Source organism: Bombus vosnesenskii, unplaced genomic scaffold, assembly GCF_011952255.1.
Source record: "Bombus vosnesenskii isolate JDL3184/JDL3185 unplaced genomic scaffold, Bvos_JDL3184-5_v1.1 scf7180000013379, whole genome shotgun sequence".
NCBI classification, from domain to species: Eukaryota; Metazoa; Arthropoda; class Insecta; order Hymenoptera; family Apidae; genus Bombus; species Bombus vosnesenskii.
The window spans coordinates 1678100-1704845 of record NW_022883009.1 but is presented as its reverse complement, the minus strand read 5'-3'; the positions used below and the strand labels follow the sequence as shown (position 1 = coordinate 1704845).

Below are 26746 nucleotides of genomic sequence, written 5' to 3'. Positions count from 1 at the left end.
TCAAAGGTTATCAGTATCACAGGGACCGGCGAACAGAATAGATGTAGAGGAAATTGCTATTATACTTCGTACACCGCGTTCTCGAAATTATGAATATAGTATGTAGTATGCGCTCCTGATAACATCATGAAAGACAAGCAACGATAGATGTGTTACAATGTTCAGACTTTGAAACAGAGCACACGCCCTAGTTTCATATGAGCTTCACGGTGATCATCATGGAGAAAAAGAAAGGAGGAAGGTTTAATCATAATCATTACCAAAGGAATGGGCAAAAGGAAAAGAGGAAGGTTTAATTAGAATAGTTATCAAAGGAACTTAAAAAACTGCAGGAGCAAATGGAAAATGTGCATAACAGAGGAGTGACAACTTAGAAGTGATCAAAGACAGGTTCGAGCATAGCAGTCTGATGTTACCTCGTGGGACGCAGCGAAGTTGAGGAGATCTAAAAGTAAGTATTAGATATAATCGAACATTTTTCATAATATATACTGGAAAAGAGGAATATCAAGCTGCGTGCTTTAACTTCGGGAACGCCATGCTGAACTCGCTCACACACACAGAGACTTCTACCACAGATATTCGAATGACTTGCGTATAGAATACAACAGAGATCTCTTTTTTGTTTCCCCAACTTGCAGGGGCAGACACGCAGGCGTTCGCAAAATATCTAATGCGAAAACAAAATAATACTATATGATGCAGATAAATCAAGATGATATACACTCGCATGACGTATATGCTAGCTACAAACAATTCATTACCTATCTTTTGCAGATAAAGTCGAGAATTGCTGAAATGAATAAGAAGTTGAGAAGTGTCCTGAAGAAAGAATATCTTTTTGGTAGAAATCTCTCAGATAAAAGAGACACAGAGTAGCAAGTTCGATAAAGAGATCAAATAATAACACCCTTTACATGCCGTTATCATCGATATACGATCAGAGTTACAACAAAATGAGAAAGTAGAACAATCCGAGATAAATGTAAGTAAAATGGCAGGTAGATTGACTCACTTGTAAACAATTAGCAAAAGATAATACCGGACAATTTCGTCTCAAGTTGCATTGTAGGATACAGAATACAGTTCGATAGAGAGATTAGCTAGGGAAAGCCACCCCAAAATATGATAGATAGGTTAAAGCACGAGAGGGCTCAATAAGTGACAGATTACTAGAAAAGGCAGTAATAGAATCTTATAGGGTAAGCAAACACCAACCAACTATTTCCTAGTCAAAAAAAACCAGATGGATCATCACGTTTTATTCCGAACCTAAAAAAATTGAACAACTTCATCCAGACCTAGCATTTCAAAATAGACGACATAAGAACGGCGAAGAAGAAGCTAATTTCACTAGGCTGTTACATCAGAACAGTAGGTCTCGAGGACACGTGCTACGCAATATCCATACATAAAAAGAGCCCAAAATGCCTTCGGTACGAGTAATTAGGACGATTCTTCCAATATTATTTTTACCAAAATATTGAAACCTACTTGCAATCACGAGAACTAATCTTGGTAGCTCTCCTAAATGATATCTTGTGCAATGTTTTATCGAGTTGGAACAGGGAAAAAAGACTTGAGACGGCAGAAAAGGCGTGCCTAGCAGTTGTATACGGCTTAATGCACGTTAAATCGTTGGAAAAGGAAAAGACATTGGTGTTAATAACTTCAATTATAGGAAAAGCAACTCTCCCAAAAACAATTCAAACCGATTGGACGTTTGATCTACCTAACCCTATATTAACATTAACTTGGTGGATTAATCAATTGCCGGGGGTAAGAAAAAGTATTAAAACAGATAAGTTCAGAATGGAAATATGCAAGCGCATCAAATACGTTATGAGAAGCAACAAACAGCTCCATCAACGTCTTCGGATTCTGGGCAGAAAATGAAAAGAAACTACACATTAATAAATTACAAGCAAATTTTAGCGATGAAGATAGTTTTAGGAAAATTGATAGATCATGTAAGAGAAAGTCAGATACTCTTAAAGATTGATAATACAACTGCAACAGCGTATGTAAACAGAATAAAGGGTGTACGCTTCCCGCATAAATAAAATTAGCGAGGGACATCTGGCAATGGGCAAAGGACAAGTACATCGTCTTTCTAGCATCGCACATAGCATCGGAAGGTAATAAGCAGACAGACTGCTGAGAACTATGAATGAGTATACCGAGTGAGAACACAACGAGCCTTTGATATTATCACTAAAAGATTAGGTGAACCACGGATGACTTATTTGCGTATAGAATGAATGCTAGACGCGAATTTTTCCTTTCTTAGAAACCAGACGCATTACAAATCGGCGTATTTACAGTAAATTAGTCGAATCTTAAATTTTATGTATTCTGCCCTTCAAACAGATTCTCAGAATGCTTCTAAAAATAAAGCAAAATAGAACAGCGGACATTATTGCCGTCCCGGATTGGCCAAACCAACCGTAGTATTTATTTTTAGAACTGGCGGTAGGAGACCCAATAATTCTCGAGCCTGACATTTATTTACTTTTAACTCTATGCGGGAGAATGGTGTATCCACAGCCGAGTCAACTGTGCTTGATTGCAATTACAGTATCAAAGAAGCTTTGCCAAGGAAGAATAAACTCAGAAGAAATCAGCATTTTACTAACATTTTGTTTATCTAGAGGAAACTACCATGAGACAGTACAGGTCAGTCCTATGGCATTACTGGCAATTTTCTAGAAAGAATAGCCTTGCTTTTTACTGGAGGAGACCGTAAGTTTTAGACGGAAAGGATCATTTGGTACACTAAATACATACAGATCATCCTAATTTGATCGCAATTATATGAAGAAGTCTCGTTCAAGGTAGTCGGCAACTATTAATGGGTCATACGTTGTCACACTTAACAGCAACCACAATTGTCATACCGATGAGGATGCGTTAACCACTAGTATCCCAACTGACAAACACTATATCATACCTAAAACAACAGCACAAGAAATTAGAAACATAATCGAGAAAACAAAAAACAATAAAGCACCAGGGATCGACCTAATCAATGGTAAAATTTTGAAAAACTCATAAGCGTATCGCTTCCTCCAAAAGCGATACGACTAATCACAATAATTTACAACGCAATATTAAGAATCCAATACTATCCTAAACTATGGAAACTAGCACAGATCATAATGTTACCTAAACCAGGCAAAGACCAACACCAAACAACATCTTATAGACCAATATCACTACTTCCCGTGTTTTCCAAAATACTAGAAAAAATAATTTACGCCCGCTTAAAACCAATAATAGAGAAGGAAAAATTAATACCAGATTACCAATTTGGATTCAGAAACAAACATTCCACTATAGAGGAAATGCACAGGCTCATCAACGAAATAATACTAGCATTAGGAAATAAACAATACTGTACAGTCCTCTGTATAGACATAGCATTTGACAAAATAAACCACGAAAGTCTACTTCAATCAATCAGAAAACAATTCCCGAAGCAGATATACCATTTAATTAAATCTTACTTAAGCAGCAGAACCTTCGTAGTAAAAATTAAAGACACATACTCTGAACATACCAACCACTACAACATACCAACAACTACTAATAGCAAGATACTGACATTCGCAGACGACACAGCGGTACTAGTCAGGCACATTGACCCTGCAACAGCAGTCACATCACTACAAGAACATATCACAAAAATGGAAAAGTGGCTTCAAGTTAAACAAATTAAAGCAAACCCCGATAAATGCAACCACATTACATTCACACTGCGAAAACAGATACCTCCAAACATTATACTGAACGGCACGCACATGATACAAACAATGCAAGTCAAATACCTAGGACTCCACTTAGATACACGATTCACGTGGAAACAGCATATTAAATCTATAATAGACAAAATGCAATTAGCAAGGAGACAAATGTATTGGTTAACAAGTCGAAAATTCAAACTAAGCATAGAAAACAAACTAAAAATATACAAAACAGTCATAAAACCAATTTGGACGTACGGAATACCACTTTGGGGAACAGCAGCAATGAGCCATATAAGCAAAATAGAGACAATCCAAGCTAAAATTCTTAGATCAATTGTAAACACCCCATGGTACGTTAGAAACGAGGACATACGGAAAGACCTTGGAATACCAACGTCAAGGAAGAGATTAGCAGATTCGCAAAAAGGTACAGAGAAAGAATAGCAACGCACCCGAACCGGCTGGCAGCGGAAACGTTCAACACAACCATAGAAACAAGACTAAAAAGGAAACACCCAGCAGATCTCACAAAGGATATATCTTAACAAACACGAAGATGGTACCCCATTGGGGGTAGCCACCCACATGATAATCAAACAGATAAAAAATTCTACCAAATGTCCAAATTGGACAAATTGTGAATGTGAAATTTTAAATAAAAAAAAAAAAATACGTTGTCACGCATGCACAATTATAGGCAGAAAGAATTCTGCCTATATTTACCGACATCTTTTTGCGAATATCTCGCAAAGACCGAGCGGCGGTTATATGTATAGGAAGAAGTTGTTCAAAATATTTATTTCTATAACATATCCAAAAATTATCGAAATCTATGAGATGGGTAAGATATCGATGATTACCTTGACTTTCATTGTATTTATCGTTGTTGTATATAATAACTTGGTTGACATGTTGAATCAAATTTGAGAAACCTATTAGTAATTATATGTAAATCTGTCACTATCCTAGATTCGATGATTTTTTAATGTTATCAGGCACATGAATCGGAGGGACTCTCCGATTTCGATGATTTTTTAATATGTTGTTGAAATCAATATTATGAACAACTTTTTCCTATACATATAATCCCTGCTTGGCCTTAGTTTCCAGGATATTTATGAAAATATTTTTAACATTTTTTACTTTGATGTACGTCGGATGCCGCTTAGATTTGAGTTAAACTTATTTACGGACATGATTATATTATATGCCCTGACCACTATGGGTTTATATATCTCACATTTCAATATTTAAACACAAGGAGATGAGAAAAAATGTAATCAAGCTTAGCTATTCGAGAGCATTCAGTAAATGACAAACTTTCTTCTGCATCACATTTACATACTTGACCCGCGATGATTTTGTAGAATCTAAAAAACGATTTTTAGTAGGACAGTCCTTAAATTCATTATTGCAGTTATTGTTGGCCAGCCATCTCACGAAAAGTAGTTTAACGTATCCAAGCCTAAATCAATACAAATCATACTTGCTAGAAATTAAATAAGTTCTAATCTTATTTCAATCAATTTATGGCAAATTCGTGCCAAAAAGTTTGATGACCTATATTGGGTTAAGCGTAGGTCAAATTTTTTATTATATACAACTAAAAATCTTATCTTCTCTCTCCCTATGTTTACAGATTGAAACGTGAGATTATAAACTCATCGCAGTCAGAGCATGTAATATAATCATGTCCGTAAACTAGTCTAACCCAAGCCTAAGCGGCATCTAGTACACATCAAAGTAAAAATGTCAAAAATGTCGGAAACTATGGCTGAGCAGTGGTTATATGTATAGGAAAATATTGTTTCAGATGTTGATTTCCGCAGCATATTCAAAAATCATTGAAATCGACGAAGTGAGCTTCTTCGTAAACAATTACTCTTTTTTCTATACATGTAACTACCACTCCATCTTAGTTCTTGAAATATTCGCAAAAATCCGTCGGTACCACTACAGTGAATTCTACCTATACTTAATTGTGCATCTCTAGCAACGTGTGCGTTAGAATTGGTTGCCGATTGCCTCGCGGCCGAACTTAAAAAGCTAAGGCAAACTTAGCTTTTACACATTATATATTTACAGACTTTTTGTATAACTTTGATAAAGATACAGTAATGAACTCCATAAACAATTATACACGTTTCTATATTACAACACAAGTTCACACATCCGCACTCCTCTCAAAAGTTGAGAAGCGAACGCTCTCTTTTCAATATTCGCGGTCATTGCCGAAACTACTATCGGTTCGAACAAACGATATATCTCGCTTCCGGGAACATCTCTAGTGCGACAAATAACAATTTCATACACCGTCGTAACAATATGAACGAAGGATTGACGAGCTTGATTATTCCATGGATCTTTCGGATTACAGCCCCGTGCACAATGGGATATTAAAAATTATTATCATTAATGTTCTTGGTCAGGTTTGGATTAATCTTACAAATTTAGCCACAGAGGACGGTCACCCATAGGTTTGAGTAATAAATAATAACATAACTACCAGTAACATTATATTGCTATTATTTGCAAATTGGAAACATTTTAGCCATGATATCAGAATTTAGTTATTCGACTGTCAAAATCGGGCTATCGTCGAAACAGATTTCCGAAGACGTTTCTTGCAGCCTTACAGGGGAAGTTATGAATGATTATTTAGATTTGAAAAAAATATGCTATAAATATAAAGAGATGAATGGTTAACGGATATACACAGATTGCCAAGAGGCGATTGTGTCATAAATGTCATAAATACACACATATGGGCAGAATTCACTGTAGTAGTACCGACAGTTTTCTGTAAATATCTCAAAAACTAAAATTTCATCGGAAACACGCAAAGGAAACAGTTGTTCCAAATGTTGATATCTACAACACATTAAAAAAGATCATTGAAATTTAAAATAGCGACAGTCGTTATTTATCAATAATTACCGACTTGTACTATACTTCTGGAATGATGGATTATAGTCAGTTAAAAGTAAGTCATAGTAAAATGGATTGTAGTAAGTTAAAAAGTTTTAATATTATGTCGACGAATATGGCTCCATTGTAAAGAAGTTAAGAAAATTATTGTCTCACACATATGCTAAAAGAAAGTAAACATAATTACAAAATACACATCGATAACATTTACGTCTTCAGATAGACAAGGCAACCAAATTTCAATTCTGAATTACGATCATACTACAGAAACTTGTATATTGATAAGATATCACATTTCTATATTAATATCTAGTCATTGAGAGAAAAAGAAAGGGGGAGAGAGATGTAATTGGTATATTGAATAAAGTCATACAAGAAAATTACTTTTTTGGCGGTTACAGATACATATTTAATAATAAAATAAGGTCGTGTTATTAAAAACAGTTCGAATATAACTAATTCGAATAAAAGAATAAATCGAAGTGTAGGGTATTTTAAGCATTTGATATTATAAATTGAAATTAGAACTATATATTAACAAGTAGAATTCAACATATCTGACTCAACTGAATTCAAAAAAATTAATTTCAGTAAATTAGTCAATGATAAATAGACGTAACTTATAAATTGTACTAAGTTTTTCACCATTTTCACCATTACAATCTTGATATTGTGAAAACGGAAATGCTGTATAATATGCTTTTTACCTTAATATTTTCTACAACACAATTAAAAAAATAAATAAGATCCCTTTAAAAAATATGATTCTTTTGATTCGCTACCAATCGTTGTTTTTTTTATAAATGACTGTAAATGGATGGAAAATCGTGTGTCGCATTGAAATAAAGACACTGTATAGTATTAGTATCAGTATCTTTACAAACTATCAAGCAAGCATTGAGCATTGATACTTTATACAAGACAATTATTCCGCGAAAGATCCCAAGGGAAAAGCACCCGATCAGTCGGACCAGACTATTCCGATGTTCTATTGTTCCGATATCAAAAGCAGATCCCGCGTCTGTGTGTATGTTTGATCCGTTTGAAATTATTTGTTTAAAATATATCTTTTAAGCGCCCTCTATAATACTGCGCAGCACCAAATGGATACCGAAAGTTTCGGAATCCTGAAATTCGATTCAGATATCAGTCATTGACCTACATACAGACTTATCCACTTAGCTTGGAACTCGCGCTCGCGAAAACATATGAAAAAGGCAAGAGTGTAACATGCATACTTATCATTATAGTCAAATGTTGCTCACCATCTATGGGCTATTTTAGAAGTATAATTGGACGAAAACACAGAGCGGTTTGCTAGTCGCCTAAAGGCTTTAAATGTGACATCACAATAAGGAGAAGACGGTCGCTGAGAAAGCGAGCCACACCGACAGCCGCTTGTCTTCTGTTTGTAAACAAAGGACGAGGGAGCTAAATAAAGGCCTCGTGTAAAACGTGCATACATGAAACTGCAAAAAATATCTGTTATAACTCAATTAAAAGTGAATATCATTAATATATTGGATTTGGGTTTGGATTTGGATTCGTGTCCTCAATTCGTCTGCCATGAGGCGGCCAGTAATGTTTCCGTAAAATAAGAACAATTATTCTTTTCATAAAATAATATCTCAATTATTCATTCGCCTATTACTTTCACAATTAATTTGCTACTATCTCGCGCAGGCTTTGCCAGCCGCCACGCGGTAGCCGAATTGAAAAATCTACTCCAAACCTAAACTCAATGCCTTAAAGATATTCACTTTTAATTGAATTAAATATAAGTTATAACAGACGTTTCTTACAGCCTCGCATATGCGCATTGTGCACGAGTCCTTAAGTTCGCCCGACCCGCGGTTATAAATAGGAGATAAACGACCGCAACTATAGATAGAAACACATTGTTGTAGTATTTGCAGCTTTTTGCGATATTGCAGAAACTAAGCGAAATCAACGATTATATATATGGGAAAAATTGTTCAAAATGTTGATTTCTATAACATATTCAAGAATCATCGAAATCCGGGAGAACTAATTTTTCTTCAAAATTTTAAATATAGTATTTATTCATATTGTTATCATCATTTCTTTCTTGCCTCTTCTTAAAATAGATGGATCTCGGGCTGCCGTGTCTCAAGTTATCCTGACAGAGCTGACACGAAGTTACCTAAAGACTACCTGCTCATACTGACACATACAATAAATCTATGACTAATATCCAAAATTTAGTTTCAGAGTCCCGAGCGATACGGGTACACCAAGATCCGCCGTATCCTGTCCTAACTTTTTCCAACTTTCGACCCGTCCTGAAGCTGAGGATCAAGACACTCAGGCCGGCCTGCACAGCTCTATATACCGATGTTTGCAATGGATAGAAACAAATGGATGATTTTGTTTGATTTTGTTTGTTGTTGTTTAATATTGATATATTGACATCGGTTGCAGCTCACATAGATATAAGAATCAGTATATGTATTGTTCTAATTGGTGAGCAAACCTGATACTGATGCAGGTTTCAACGTATGGAACGTGACATCGATACAGAATATCCACTTTTAAGATCTGAAGGTTACACAAGGTATCAGGTAACTAATTCAATAATCAAACCGAAAATGGACTGATTTCACATAAAAAAAAGTAAGACGGAAATATAGAATAAAATTTTTTCATATAATGCTTTGTTTTCGAGAATTCATTAAAAAATTAATTTATTTTAAAATATTTCTTTACAGAAGTTTTTTAAATTAATTTCTACTACAAAAAGGATTAATTTCAATAATTTTTAAATTGAAAACATATCTGTGAGGTAAACATTTGTATGTAATAGGTAATATGTAATAGTTTAGATAATAGGTAATAGATCGTATAGACATATCAACAATGTTTACGAATAAAGATAACAGTATAAAATCCGTCGAGACTTGACCCAGTACTTATACATGTATTTGACAAATTGTCGAAGTTAATTTTCTCGACAACAAAGCCTTATATGAAAAAAAAATTGCATTCTACATTTTGGTCTTTTTTTTTATGTAAAACATCGCCTTCCAGGTTGTATCACCGGTTACCTAGTATCTTGCATATCATCAATCATTATACTACAGAGTCTTCAGGTGATTGCCAAATATCTTTTTCTCTAATAGATACAGTAGTGTTGGAAGATAATTAGATATTTTTAACAAAGGTTAGAAAGAAGGCAAATATTGTTATATCATAGAAGAAAGTTCCAATGGACTAGAACCAAAGAATACAATGTCATAAACTATAACTTACAACACTATTCATTATGAAAAGCAAAGAAACAAAGTGGAAAGTATTTTTTGAAACCTTAAAGCTAGATATGTGAGCAGAGCTGAAGGCAGTTATAAACCTGATTAAACCGAAAAGAGCTATGCATAGCCCTAATGAAAAATGCGGCAGAAGGAATCTTTCAAGGTCATTACTAAAAATTATGATATAGCTGAATGTATACTCAAACAAACATATAAAGGAAGATAAACAGGATGTAACAGAAATTGATGCGAGTGATAATAAATTGCTCAACGCTATTGTAGTATCGTGAACGAAAGGCCTAAGAGATATCGGGCGAACTATAAACAATGTCGCGAGAAAGCCGAAGTGCCGATAGGCCCAACAATGTATCGTCGATCCTTCAATCGAATAGTTTCGCGGAAAAGGCCTGCGTGACCCTGGTCACGAGCGGTTGCGGAACACGTGCTTGGTGGAGCTAAGACAAAAGACAAAGGAATGCTAAGGGAGAAAGATGAATTAACAGTCAGAGTGTTAGTTGAGAAGTCAGAGAGTGCGAATTGCGTTGTCGAATGTCAGATTTCTCATTGATACCGCAGCAGGAATAAACCTAATAAAGGAGAACGTTCAAACCTCTAGCCTAAAGACTTTCCTAATGGAAAATGACAAACACACCACCGACAAAATTTGTAATCTAAACAAGCTCAAGAAGAATCACCAATTTCACGTAGTCCCTGACAACTTTCCCCTAATAGAAGATAGAATAACTGGACTCCCATTCCTTACAAAGTACCAATACAACGTTACTAACGATAAACTAACCTTGGACGAGATTATACTACCATTCCAGAACACCGATAACGAGATAGGACCAGGTGAAACTTTAAGTTCAACCCAATACATCGAAGGAAAGCCCACAACAAAATGCTTTATCAACACTGGTAAGCAAATCTGTCATATTATAAACGAAATAGAAAACCCCATAAGCTAAGACAAATTAATAAATTTGCATAAATAATACGTACCAAACATATTGATCCAGAACTTCGAGAACCCCTTGAGAAATTCCTTATCGATTACCTAGACGTTTTTAACATGGAAACAGACTCACTACCATGCACTAACTTAACCGAACATACAATCACACTCAAGACAGACAAACCTATAAACATCAAATCTTATAGACTGTCCGAATGTCATAAAAAAGAAACTGAGACTCAAATCAACGACATGCTAAGCAAACGTATCATAGAACCATCGGATAGTCCATATAACGCACCAATTTGGGTAGTTCCAAAGAAATTAGATGTATCAGGTAAACAAATATGGAGAAAATTAAATATGGAGAAAATTAAACGAGCAAACAGATCAAGACGCGTATCCTTTGCCAAATTCGGACGAAATACTCTATCACTAAGCAAAGCTAAATTTTTCTCAGTTCTAGACCTCTCGTCAGGATTTCACCAGATACCTATGGAACAAAAATCCAAAAAATTTTCAACTCCACAAGGTCATTTCTACTATAATCGTATGTCTTTTGGCATCAAAAACGCATCGGCAACGTTCCAACGCATGATGTATACCGCCTTATGGTGATTAGTAAGAAATATCTGTTTCATATACTTAGACGATATCATAATATTCGGAAGCACCATCCAAGAGCACAACCGAAATCTAGCCATTGTATTAGACAGATTACAAAATTTAAGATTAAAGATACAACCGGACAAATGTGAATTTGTGAAACTAGAATTAGAATATCTAGGACATTCTTTTATTACTATAAAAGAAGGAGTAAAACCCAACCCTAAAAAGATTCAGGCCGTGAAAGATTTTAAAATACCAAAAACCGCGACTCACATAAAGTCATTCTTAGGACTCGTTGTGTACTACAGAAAATTTATAAGCAAATTTTCTAAAATCGCGAAACCACTGACAGATCTCACAAAGAGAGATACTCCATTCCACTGAACTGATAAACAATAGCTTGCATTTGACACACTGAAACAAAAACTCTGTGAAGCTCTTGTACGACAATACCCAGACTTAAAAAACATTTACATTAATAACAGACGCAAGTAACGAAGGATTAAGAGCAATACCTACATATCCCGAACCTTGAACCCGCCTGAGAAAAACTATTCCACAACCGACAAAGAGTTACTAGCAATAGTATGGTCAATCAAAAGACTAAGGCAATACCTACTTGGTAGAAAATTTAAGATTCAAAGTGATCATCAAGCTTTAAAGTGGTTAAAAAATGTTAAGGATCCCTCATCGAGACTCATGCGATGGCGCTTCAGACTCGAGGAGTACGATTATGAAATTGAATACAAAAAAGGAAAAGAAAATACAGTTGCAGACGCTCTATACAGGTATGTATCCTATCACCAATCTAATTGGATTGTATCCAATCCAATCTAAAAAAACCCGAACTATTATGACGAATATATCGACTGAAAAACCAATATATCACCCCAGCTCCAATAACTCAAAAACCTAACAAACCACACTTTAAACAAATTACAAAGACCGAACTAGGAGACTTTAACGAACAGCATTGGTTGCATCAATTAACTAAACATTTTATTAAACACCAAACTGGACACTTGCATATAGGAATAAACGACAATAGCTTCAGCACATTAGAAAAGGTAAACATTCAACTCGTGCTAAGGTATCTAACAGCCAGATTCCCTCAAATTAAACTAATATTTGGACAAGATCCGCCAGTACACTACGATAACGAACAAAAACAAACGATACTACGCGAAAATCATAACGAAATAGTAGGACACTTAGGTATACACCGCACCGTGAAACGAATACAAGAATACCATCACTGGACAAACCTAGAGCAAGACGTCACAGAATTTATACAGAACTGCGAAACCTGCCAACGAGAAAAATTAAACCGTATCAGGACCAAAGAGCAACCCATAATAACTGACACACCCGTTAACCCTAGTGATAAAATCGCAATGGATATATTCGGACCTCTCACCAAAACTAAACAAGGCAACCAATTTATCCTATCTATCCAAGATCAATTAAACAAATATCTCGTTCTCATACCTTTAAAAGATCTAACAGCCAATTCGATCATTAACGAACTTTTTGATCACTATGTGTACATATTTTCCGCACCGAAAAGTATCCTCACGAACATGGGACGAAACTTTATATGTAAACTGATGGATACAATTGCAAAGGCTTTCAAAATTCGACACATAAAAATTACTTCTTTCCACCCGCAATCTAACGGATCTCTCGAACGAACACATGGTGTAGTAAAAGATCTTATTCGAACTTGTACAACCGACCGACAAAACGATTGGGACGAAAATTTAAAACTAATATGCATGGGATATAATACTTCAGTACACGAAACGACCGGACATACCCCATTTGAATTAACATTTGGAAGACAAGCTAACATGCCATTCTCAATATCAAACAACCCCACCCTAACTAAAGATCAATTATTTAACCTCCGGAAAAATCTACATAACGCTAATCTACATCAAATTCGAAAAATTATCAAAACACAAACGATATTCCAAGTAACAGATAAAGTATGGATACATAACGATCACAAAACCAACAAACTAGACCACGAATGGCTAGGACCGGCAGAAATCCTCTCATCCCATCCACCCACTTATCTTATTGGATATTCCAATGGCCAAACGCAAAGAATCCACGATAAAAGATTAAAGCCTTATTTTTCAGGAAGGAGACCATAACATGGATAATTTTAGCCCTCGAATACATCTAAAGCAATCTAGTAGTAAGACCACTAAATTATGCCAACGTTTTCTTAGAACATATCGACAAAATTATCAATACTATCATATCAGGAAAACAATGAATGGAAAATAACACAAATTTATCCGATACCTTTCAAGTATTTATAGCACCCGTAGTAGAAACTGACTTAATACTAACCAACTCAGAACAATACACCTTCGTCGATAGCCACTACTTAAACAAATATTGTAAACGAACGTTAATCATCCACATTTGTAAAAGAATTCAACTCAATAGAATCAATTCACCTGAACGTAGAATAGAATTAATTAATAACCAACAAACCGTCAAAACTTGCCCGACTGCTGTCTCCAAGCTGGAAGAATTGACGTTCGTATCTTTACAAACGGAAAACCATTATATTATTATTCCTACGAAAAATGTACAAATGTAAACTTTTCAAATGTCTACATCGATTACTTCCTAAAAATGTATGTATCAAATCCCTACCGTAAGCCTACCAAAGCGCTCACGTAAACAATATGCATCAAAAATTCATCCATCAGCCCATGGGACGGTCGCTTTCCAAAACATTACCGAAAATGAAGATAACGGGATCATTCAAATCAGGCGACCCACCAGAGCCATACACTTCAACGGAGCAAAGCAAATCTAACGTCCATTTATCTACACAGCCATCGAAACAATAACCAAATAGTAACGGAATAGCCGCCTCTGAGATACACCAAATGACAACCCTTCCAGAGGGACTAAAGTCTCAGTCTGTTGTAACATTTTGAATCAGTCTGTTGTAACATTTTGAACCGTCACTCTGTTGGATCTTCATAATAAATTCTATTACCATATACAAAGTTCAATTTCTTCACCTTATTTGTGAAACGTTCGAACTGCGACACGAGGAGATCACGGGCGATCTATTATTTTCGTGACTTTATGTCTTCTATGTGACACTAGCGTTGTCAAGAGACTGTGGCCCACGTAAGAGATAGCGTTCGATCCGTAGTGACGAGAGTTGCAAATTAACTATCTAGTTATCTTAATTATAATTTTAAATAATTTCGTTGGTTGTTTAACAATGTCACATGATGATTCCGAAAAATATGATAATATCATAAATAAAATACCATGTTATTCTTCAGTGTATTATAACTATGAAATATTGACTTCTACAACATTGCAAAAATACCTCTTAGGGTGTGCTATACAAAAAAATAGTACAGTATTTACAAGAAAATTGAAAATCTTAATGAAGAATCTATTTCATTGCATTACTGTAATAATATTTAAGAATGAATAAAGAATTCGTAACAATATTATTTTTTCATGTAATAATATTTTTTAACACAATTTTAATACTTTTAATTCTTTTTCTCTTATTCCGTTCTTAACATAATTCACTGCTGTAAACATTACTATATATAAAATGAAATAAAATAAATATATACTCACCCTGAGATCTTCATTTCGTACTATTTCTAGAAGATGTCTGAGAAGTTCATGCGAATCATGTTGCCCTCCATCCATACATTGCGTTGTTTTCTTTTTAAACGAGTTTAACAACTCTGATGGACGATAAGATTGACGTTCATCAGTATTTTGCATTTCTGTAAGTGTTTTGCATAAAATTGAGGTAAAACTGCCCCAACCTTCTAAAATACCCTCTATTGGTGGCTAAAAAATATTTTGTTAATAATATTTAAATAATTTATGTAATGGCAAGTTATTTATGGCATAATATTACTATAAGCATATAATATCACTAAATGTATAAATATTATAATGCACATCTTGTAATATAAAAAGGACTTAATCCAATTGACAATTATTACAAAATTATACATAGAACCATTTGAATAAGCTGCTTGCTCTTAACGATATAAAAAACATATCGAGAAAATCTTACTTAATTTTAAATGGAACATAATCTGCGATATTAGTACTTTATAGAAATATAACAAATGACGAAACACTTACTCATTAAAGAAAGGAATGTTTCAGTACTTGCAAAAACATTATGTGCTTTTCTTATAATTATACTTATAATTTTATGACTACAATTAAATCTGTTTTCAAATCTGTTTATCTGGAGCTCTTATATTTTTAATAATTATTCTATAATTTACATGCATACATTGTCTAATCTAAGATATAATTATGTCTTTAAAAATTTCTCAGATCATCTCAATTGCTGGTGTAATATTAAAGGGAATGAATTTACATAAAAAAATAAGTTGAAAATTTAGTGACATTTTTTCATAAGCTTCATTTTGGAATAAATAGATGTTGAAGATTCATCGAGAATACATACAAACATTTGACTGTACTGTGTATACTAATTTACATTAATTTTTGTTACGATCATATGTACATATTTATAAAAACTACTAACGGTGGCCTGACACCTACAATTCCTAAAATTTTTACTTACAAAAGCGATGCGGGAAAATAGGTTTTCGAGACTAGATTTTTTCTCAAAACATGTGTATAATTGATAGTGCAATCATTGATAAATTTGACTTAAATTACACCGATAAAAAAATGGTGACAAAAAATAATATACCAACTACTTCCAGGAAGACATTGTAAAGAGGAGGCTTTAATCAGATTTATGTTAACAAGCATGTTTGAAGGAAATAAACTTATAACGGAAGTTTGATAGTTCAAAAATTTAGAAAAATTTGGAGCTCTGCAAAAAAAATAGCTCAGGTGGTACCAACGAAAGTACGAAGTTTTTCTGAAACTGTCACACTGCACAAGTATGATAGAAATCTTCATGCGTGTAATAATATAATAAAATTCTACTTGTGTGTATATTTTCGTCTCCTAAATAGTTTTGTATAAACATATGTACTACTGTGTACTCATCTATTTATATGAATTTTGATAATCCGATAGACTTTCATTCTTTTAAAGAAGCAAGAACTATTCCGCTACGTACATGGAGTGTATAGTAAAATCGCAATTATACATTGTGCGTTATGCGAAAGATATTTCTGTTTTAAAAAGAGTATCATTATTGTAACTTACGTAACCACCACAGTAAGCACAACCGTGCGAAATATGTACATATATTTTATTCTACTATCATAAAAGTATAACCATAACTACACTTATAACGCTTGCAAATTAGCAGTCTTAATGAATTCATAGTCGAAATTTCAGTGTCTCTGTCATATAGCATATACTTATAATAGTATATAATACAAGTATATACATATAATAAACTATCTATTTGAGTGTCATCAAAAATTAAAACTACAAAAAATTAAGGAAGAAAAGCTTTTCTCAAAAATTCTTTACACAGTATAGAGCATAGAAAATGTCAAAACTATAATCCCCTTTTCCACTTGTGATTAGTCGCGCGCGACTCTCAGTCATACAAAATCCATTGTTGAATATGGTACAATTCCTATACGCGCTGCCACGCCTAAGGATGCGATGTCGCGGACGCGAAATTGTGCGAAGTCAAGATCAATTGCACGCGACTACAAAGTATATGAAATACATATATGTCATACCCACATCCAGAACAACTACATGTGACTGAATGTTATTTTACGTCTTTTCAAGGCGTTTTAATATATAATAGTATTACCTTACATTGCTATGCATTATTATATAATAATAATATATAATATTATAATTTATAATACCTTTAACATAAATAATTAATATTATAATGATGAGAGATTTTCTACCGTGATACTACACATATGTTTGGTTGTTAACATTCGACAGAAACTCCAAAGTTAATTATCTTATTTATATCCTTTAGTTTTTCCAAAAAAAATTTTTGTTTAGTACTAACAATGTCTCGACATAACTAGGTTACTAACTTTTTATGACGAATGATTTAATGAATTGATTAATATGTTAAAAAATGTATGGTTTCACTAAAAAAAATTAAGCTGACCTGTATTTGGCATCGCGCGCGACTAGCCGCAAGTGGAAAAAAGTTCTAGGTTCTAGCTACGCATTATACAGCCGACAAACCAACCAACCGAACAGTTAAAATCACATAACTATGCGACGGTGTCCATATATATATACATATGCATGTGTGTACGTCAGCAGCACGTCGCGAAATAGAAAAGGATTGATGGCGGAGCGGTGAAGAAAGACAATAAACCCGTTCACCAGCGCCGTGTCATGCGGAAATAAACATTTGAGAGGGTCGTACAGCGTGGCCACCCCACAGTGGGGTCCGCTTCATTTTCGTATCAGTCAGAGAACACTATTGCAATAATGAAACTTTTTTATTTTTTATTTTTTGTTAATGAATGATTGAAGTGAAACCAAACACGACATTGTTATCGTGTTGTTTATGATAATGAGATACGTGCGAACCAATCGTATATAGGGTAGGGCATAACTTAACGTGATCAGCGTTTTTATAGGAGGATGTGTAAAGAACGCATAAAGGTCAACTTCGTTTTTCTAGATGAAATTACATATATTTTTTACATACATTCATTCTTTGAAGCATTCTACGTCAAATAGTGTCAAAGGACAATATTATTATTATTTTAAATGTATTTCTTTTATATTATTATAAATATATTTTTTTAATGCTAATGAAATTGCTGAATGAAGATTTAACCGAACTGAAAATACGCGACGTTTGGCCGTATCATAGAGCCATCGCTCTTCCTAACATTTCTTAAAAATGATTAAGAACAGCGCCCCACCGGTTGATTTTCGGAATCTCAATCCTAACCGACGCTACACACAGTAGAAGCAACTAGATCCCAAGCACGGTATCCAATACCAATTGAATCACGTCAAAAATTAACTCTTCAGATTTCTAGCTTATGATGCCTCATTAAGAGATTAAAAAATAGGCAGGAAAATTATATTACTTACTTTATTAATAAACAAATATGTATATACAGTAATATAATTTATATTATATAATAATATTAATAATATTAATATTAATAATAATAAATATTAATATTAATAATAATTTATATTATATAATAATATAATATAAATTATATTACTGTATATACATATTTGTTTATTCGTATCTGTTTCAAGAAGCAATGCTTAGCACATGTCACCGCGCAAATATCACCAGTCTGTGCTTCCTACTTCTGTGAAGTTCTTTCCGCAAAAATCAGTAAATTTGTAAACTCAATATCTCAAGAACTAATTAAAGTTAGTCGTATATATGGAGAGTTAGTGAATTCTTTTTAAGAAACACAATCAAATGATCTGAAAAATATGTTCCACGTAGAAAAACGAACTTGATCATCTTCGCTCGAAAAATAACTACGTAAAAAATATTCGCCTTCATTAAAAAATGTATCTGTCTTATGCCATATAATCTTCATATGAAAAACTTTTTGTAGCTGCAATACATTAGAAAATATGTAAAGAACTGTCCGGAGTTACCGTGGACACTCTGTATAAGTATGTGATAAAAATTAATATCTCGTACACCATAACATCCGAATGTAAATAATGTTCCCTTTTATATCGAAATGATCGTCAGAAAATGGTTCGTTAAAAAATGGCCTCTTTTATTAGTACGAAAATTGTGTTTTTCTTTAATCTTACAAATTTCTTATATTTAAAAAAGACAACATGATCAATGACATTCAATTCTATAAAAAGAGAGCCCTTTCCAACGTTTATGCTAGTGAAGAGAATTTTTAAAAGTGAAAACAACTTTTCCAAACATTCCTGAATGAAAATGGTAAATGATAGTCTGAAACCGTCTGTACTGCCGGTCGCTTGCTTCTCACTCATAGAGCTGCTATATGCCGGATATTAATTTTGATTACTCGAAGGAAAACGAAAGAAACATAGCGTATTATAATTACGTAAGATCACAGGAGATTACGATCTACTCGAATTTTTACAATTTTTGTAACCATACATACTGAAGGACTTCATTTATACGTATAAAACTGACAATAAGAAAAGTTTTACTATAATACCGAAAATCCAAATTCCAATTTATCTATATTTTGTAGAATTGTTTGAAGTTTATGAATATTCAATGAAATAACATTTTACAACAAAAATTAACAATTAATTCGACAAGATTTAGATACTTAATAACTATATATAACTATATATACTATATTACATATATATAGAAACTATATATACGTAATTTAATTTAAAAAGGCTACACAAAATAATAAAAACTAATCAAAAGATTAAAAAATTATATATATATTATTCAATGGACAATATATTATTCAGCACAGCTGTTAAACTTTCAGGGTGCCGACTTTTTATGTTCATAGTTTCATTTTTAAAAAAAATTGGTTTATATATCCCCCACACATCCTTCTATAAAAGCTAATCGCGTCAAATTATGTCCCCCTCTAAACCATCCAACTTTCATTTAAAACATATTTCATTAAAATCATTACTTGCGCAGTAATGGAAGTGCTGCCTGGCGATCGTATCAAATATTAACTAGAGTTAGGGCCCTCCAAAAGGCCACTTTCACCTTCGTATCGGTGAAACAACACTAATCCAGAGGCAACATTTTTATTTTATATTTTTTCTTAATAAAAATTTCATTAATACATTGAATTGAGATTTTTCTAATTAAAGTGAGATCAAACTTCATATTGTTATAAAATTTTATAGTAAATTACATTACCCAATTTTATAACAATATCGTGTTTGGTCTCATTTTAATCAGGAAAACCACACCAATATGTTAATGAAACTTTTATGAACAGAATATTAAAAATAAAGAATTTTCACTGTTGCATTAGTATTGGATTTGCCGCTACAAAGCTGAAACTGTGCGACCCTCGAAACTGCGAAACTGCGAAGGCTCCCATTTAACACTAGGTTTTACGGACATTTCGATTGGGTCAAAATGACGCGTATCCGTAGAGATAGGTATACCACATAGAAAACTTAAAAACTAGAAAACCTTGAAGAAAATGATTTTCGATATATATTTGTCTCGTTAAATGGATAAGAGTCAGTATAAATGGTAGAAGAAAAATATAAACGTCTCGTGTAATTTACCTCACGAAATTCGAAATGCGTCGAAATGACGCGTCCCGTAAACCTAGTGTTAAAATGTGTCTGTTTCGTGTCGTATTGGTTGATCAGTCGATTTGTTAACTGTGCAATGTGCAACTAGAATCTAGCCTATAACTATAAAAAATTAAGTATCAAAAGATTATAAAACTTTTAATTTAGCTGCTTTTTATATCACGTGCAGTTTTGTAAATATTCAAAACTACACAAAAACTTGTATTTGTTTTGAAGAATGGTTTCATCTTTATTAAATGTTTGCTTGCTGGAACTAAGAATGGTTTCATTATTAGCGTAATTTCTATAAACTTTCAAATTTTTCTGAATTTTCGAGTCACCGGATTTCTCTTGCTAACGCGATGCAAGTAGATGAAATGAAACTTAGACCATTTACTCCGCAGCTATTTTTGTATAATTGATAACAGCTTAAAATTAAAGATCTCTTTTCAAAATTTATTGATCCTTTAATTTTGTTACTTAGTATACAGAGTATGTAGATTAATCAGGATTTAAATCGATCCCTGCGAATATTTCCGAAACTCATCATGATACTGAAAAATATTTCAAACAAGAAGTAAGTTGTTTTGAGGGGAACATAATGTGATGACATTAGGTTTTTGTAGCTGGACACATAGAGGACATATGAAGGTCATCTTCATAACTTTCAACTTTAATGAAACTCATTAATGAAACCATGTATTTTTTAATACATTAATTGTTTCACCTTAGCTATTTTCTGCAAACTTATTTATGTCGAGAAACCATTAGTTTAGTAAATATTTTAACTTTCGTTCAGCGAAACCTCTACATTCGTCACATACTTTCGGCAAGAAAATGTTACGATATTCATCCAAAAATCCAGTATTCATTACTAAAGTCTAGATTAGATTAAAGTCTAGGTCTAGATTACTCTAGACCCGTACTGTTTGCCTTAAGCAAATACACATTTTTTAATATATTTTCTTGGCCTTAGCTATACATATATTGGTTTTATAATTTTTTTAATATCTAAATAATCTAAATAGTATACTTCAAATAGACTAACAACAATTTATCGCATTGGTTTATAAGTTTATATGGACATGTGCGTATTTGACTACGCGACTGTAGGACGATTTTTGTTATTAGAAGAAGAAGAAAAAATTAAACTTTTAATTGATACAAGAAAGAGCGACAAATTAGTGCTAATAATACTTTTGTGTATAAAATACCAAGATAGAAATAATGCATTTAAAAAAAATATATATGGTTCCACTAAAAAAATAAGATTGTCCTCCATATGTTCTATACATTTCTATCTACAAAAAATCATTAATATCAAATAGTACTCTCCTCGAAACAGTTTAACTTTTGTTCGAAGTATTTTCCACTATCATGAATAGAGTGCGAATTTTTATGCAAATTCATATTTTCCAGAATATAATTCAAAAAATAGAGAATTGGGTGGAGAAATTTCAATAGAAGATTGTTTTACGTACCAAGCATCATAACAAACACTATACTTTGGGTATTCTATACATTTCTTCATATTATACGCGTTGTATGCAATTTTAAACTTTCAAATTTCCTACAAATGCATGGAAATCCGCAGTCTAATCATGAATAGTTTCGGAGATATTCATAAGGATCGATTTAAATGGGACATCCTATATAATGTTAATATAAATACAATAATTATATGGAATAATATAAATAACTATATAGGATAATATAGAATAAACATAGAGTTGCAAATGATTACTGCTCAGGAAACTAATTTTTTATGCTGGTAGCAACTAATTATAAATTAAAGAAAGATGCATTTACTGCAAAGGTATTAGATACTATTAATTTAAATACATAAAGTGTATGCAAATATTATTTCTACAAATATTATTCGATATAGCTCAGATTTATTTCAACACATTAAAAGAATGGAATTTAACTTATTTTGTACATGACTTGTTTAGAGTAATTCTATTTTTCAAAAAAATTAAAAAAGAAATATTGTATATGATACAATCACGTTTATATGTTAACTTTGATTAAAAAATTCATTAAAAAACAATTCAATTTTCATTTTTATGTCTCGTTATGTGTTATTTAGTGTATATTGATGGTATACATTTAAAAACAACTTACTAGATCAACTTCTTCTGAGTTATTGGCAAACTTATGTTTGCCTCCTGGTAAAATGAATTTTTGTCCAGGAAGACGTAAATCATCAAGAACTTTGACTAAGAAAGGTGTTTGTGCTAGACATTGCAGAACTGCATTAAAAAAGCAGGTGTTTCCCAAATTCATTAAACCCTAAAATAATATAGAATTGGATATTTTAATCACATACACATATTATGAGTTGCATCTACTTTTATCAAGTACATATCTAAATATTATTCTTACATAATTTCTTTATGTTTGTCAACAAATTACATTGCAAATGACTGTTTTAATTTATTGAAATTCATTAAAATAATAACCGAAATTACCAAAATACATACCCCTACTTTAGGCAAATTGTATAAACCTTTTTCTTTATCTACTTTACTTATATCTACGGCTTCATTTTGATATTGTGTTATTGATGTCTTAGTTTGTAATGAATTTTTTACTGTACTAGATCTTTTTATAAACTCCACTGTTTCTTGAAGCTTTTTTCTAAAAATTAAAAATTATTACTTAGCTAACTAGTAGGTTTAAATCTAAAAAGTTGAAAAAGGTATATTACAGCGCAATTTTGAAATTATAACAAATGTTTTTATTACTTAATTACCTATACCATAGACGTTGCAAACAAAATTTCTTTAAATTTATTTCATAATCTAATTTCATTATTAAGTTTATTATGGTTATATGGTCAAGAAATATTTAAAAACTACTTGTAATATAATACCTTTTCTTTCAAAGCATTTCTCTAAACTTTATGATTCTAATTGAATACTAGAAACTATTAGAATACATATTTAATTTCTTAATTAGTATATATATGTTATATAAAGGTTATATATATATATATATATTTATGCAATAAACATATATATATACATATATATATATATATATATATATATATATATATATATATATATATATTAATACATATAGGTCAAAAAAATATTATTGTAAATGTTGTTTAGTAATTTGGTAGAACATTAGGTGGTATAGATAATTTTTCTGTAAATATAGTAATGGGGATATATCAAAGTCAAGGTAATTTTTTTAAATGAAACTCTGTATTTGTTTACTGCAATATAGTAACGTTTGTTGAATACAACTGCCTGATATCTATCTATGCAGTGAAATGTCAAAAATTAAATCCAAAGACGTCAGATCAACTCAACTCTATAGCTGACGTAACTGCATTGAGTAACCCTCATCAGGTTATATATACTATAAATAAAAATGGAACTTCTTATTTCTTCTCATCCGCTTTAAATTTATACCTTTAGTTTATAACTAGGAGTCAGTTCAAAAGTCCTTCAGTGAGTCAGAAAGTCGAATGGACAGTTTAAACATTCCTTTAACCATTTATAACGTCGGTTTCTTAGCCGCCTTTAACATAAGAGCTCTTTCGACTTTTGGCTTACTAAGAGCAACTGACTGCTAGAAGCTAAAAATATAAATCTAATATGTATAAGAAGAAATAAGAAGTTCGATCTCTGTTAATGGTTTTTATTTAGTTTACTTTTTTGTCTGCCTGGGTAAAATTTTGTAAGTGAAACTTCACTCACTCTTCAAAAAGATAGAAAACTGAAATTTTTAAGACTAAAAAGTAAAAATAAAATATATAAGTTAAAAAAAATTAAAAAAGATCGCTTTTTAAAAAAATGTACTAGAAAAAAGAAAATGATTTTCTTAATCAATTATCAGTAGTCAGGGCTCATATTAACTAATAGTTCTACAGTTTTCAGAATTTTAACAGTTCCAGAGTTTCCATATTTGATTATCTCAGATTCACGAATTGAGTCAAATATTCTATCATTTTTATCTCGTAATCGTTAGAGAATCATTTTCCTTGCCTTCGTTAGAAATTTCTCTGTATATTATTATTACATTCAATTATTTAATGATATTTGATTAATAAAAAATTATTTTCTTCCGTTTAGTACATTCTGAAATAAAAACCACATGTTTTTAACATTTTTAGTTTATATGTTTTATTTATAGTGCTGAGGTATAAATCTAACAATGAGATACATAAGGGAAAATAAAGAGTGCGATCTTTACCTATAGCGCATAATCTAATCAGCGATGTTCGATGTCGTTATTCGATGCAATCGCGCCAGCTATCGATTTGCGTTGATCTAACGCCTTCGGATCTAATTTATGATATTCCACTATGTTATGAATAAAAAAATACAGAGTTCCATTAAAAAAAATTAACTTGACTCTGATACTTGTATGTTTTTGTCTTATATTATATTGATTTTCTGATGATTTCGATCCCTCGTGAGATATTCCAGTATAGTTATTCCAGTTAAACGAAGTAATATATATAGTATATTCAATTTTTTGGATTTCTTGTGCGTTTTGTTTTATGTACATATATAAAGTTGTACATTTATTTTCATACATACCTACAGCCAATATTAATCTTTGTTTCACATTGAAAACACCAAACACTCCAATAAAGACTCTCAACTACCATAACATGACAATCACTATGTGGCTTCTTATAATGTTCCAAAGCATGACCACATTCTTCTCTTCCACAACCTTGATATCCACATTGTAAGCAAATCAATACAGCTGAATTTGTTACACATTCCTGAAGTTTTATATATATTCACTTTAGAAATAATATTAAAAAGAAAAAAGGTTTTAAGTTTTTGAATTTATACCTTTTCATTGAGTTTTGATGAATCATTTTTGCACTTTTTACATATTGAACATTCCATACTAATTCCTACTTTATTGACACATTTCTTAATTTTATTAAAATTTACTGCCTTTGGTATATGTGGACATTTATTATCTATGAACATTAATGTATATATTAATTAATATTTTTGTAGAACTATTAACTAAATATACTACACATAAGAGTTTAACTTATTATGTCATTATTATATATGATTATTAAGTTTATTAATAGGTTCCTGCATAGCTCCTGTCTGTTACTGCTTATTTTCTACAAATTCAATTTTTGAAAACATCTTATATATTTATTTCAAATTATGTATTTTCCACTATTATCTATGATAGTTCCTCATCTATGTATGTAGATGTTGGATTATAGGGACTATACTATTAGATATTTCAAATGCTTATAGACTCTTTCTAAATATCTAATTATCTCTATAAAACTTATAAAATAAATAAAATTTAGCCTATAAAAGAGATTAATGAAAATATTTCATTTTAAGCACAATTTGTATTACCATATAAGTGGGTCAAATAAATATTTTTGTGGTTTATAAATTTTGAAGTTATATTATTTAAAAATGATAGTTGAGCCTTATCAGATGTCAATATTTTGTACATACCACTAGATCAGAGTTTTATTTGATAAATTTTGTGCTCAAGTCACCTATTATGTCGGCTTCCACTTAGCGATATGACTAATATAATAAAGTTGCCAGATCACATCAAATATGACATACAACCAATAAGAGTTATAAACACTTGTTCAGATGATTTGCACTGGTGTATGCTTACTTATGAATGACATAAAAAACTTTTAATTAATACTTGAGTCAAAAATGTATTTTTAATATGAAAGAGTAGAATCGGGATCAAAAAGCTTTCTATACATACTTATGAGCACATAAGACAATATATAAGAACAATGTAACAATGCTACTACACTAAACAATATTAAGTCAATATCATTTTCCTAAACAAAGGAAATAGATCTGAAATTAACTAAGTATAAAATTAATTCTAAAAATGTAAACTTCGATCCCTCTACATGAACTACTAATGGAATACAGAACAGAAATGAAGATACTTCAAGATGTTGCTAATATGTTAATATAAATATATATCAATATAGATATATATTAAGATAAAACTAAACCTTTCAAAGATTGAAAACATAGTGAACAGCACACATCAAT

At 32.0% G+C, this 26746-nt stretch overlaps 1 protein-coding gene across 4 annotated transcripts in view; it reads right to left on the bottom strand.

Annotated features, from left to right (window-relative positions):
• Positions 1-26746, bottom strand: part of LOC117237522 (ubiquitin carboxyl-terminal hydrolase 16) — a 41722-nt gene that overhangs the window by 13003 nt on the left and 1973 nt on the right. For 3 of the 4 annotated variants that reach the window (XM_033501565.1, XM_033501567.1, XM_033501566.1), the window contains exons 3-7: positions 25529-25662; positions 25265-25455; positions 23189-23345; positions 22830-22997; positions 15141-15362 (exon numbers count right to left, since the gene is read on the bottom strand). In XM_033501565.1, the coding sequence (XP_033357456.1) occupies positions 15141-15362; positions 22830-22997; positions 23189-23345; positions 25265-25455; positions 25529-25662 (872 nt within the window). The remainder of the gene's footprint in view (positions 1-15140; positions 15363-22829; positions 22998-23188; positions 23346-25264; positions 25456-25528; positions 25663-26746) is intronic. The other variant, XM_033501568.1, reaches the window with a different exon arrangement.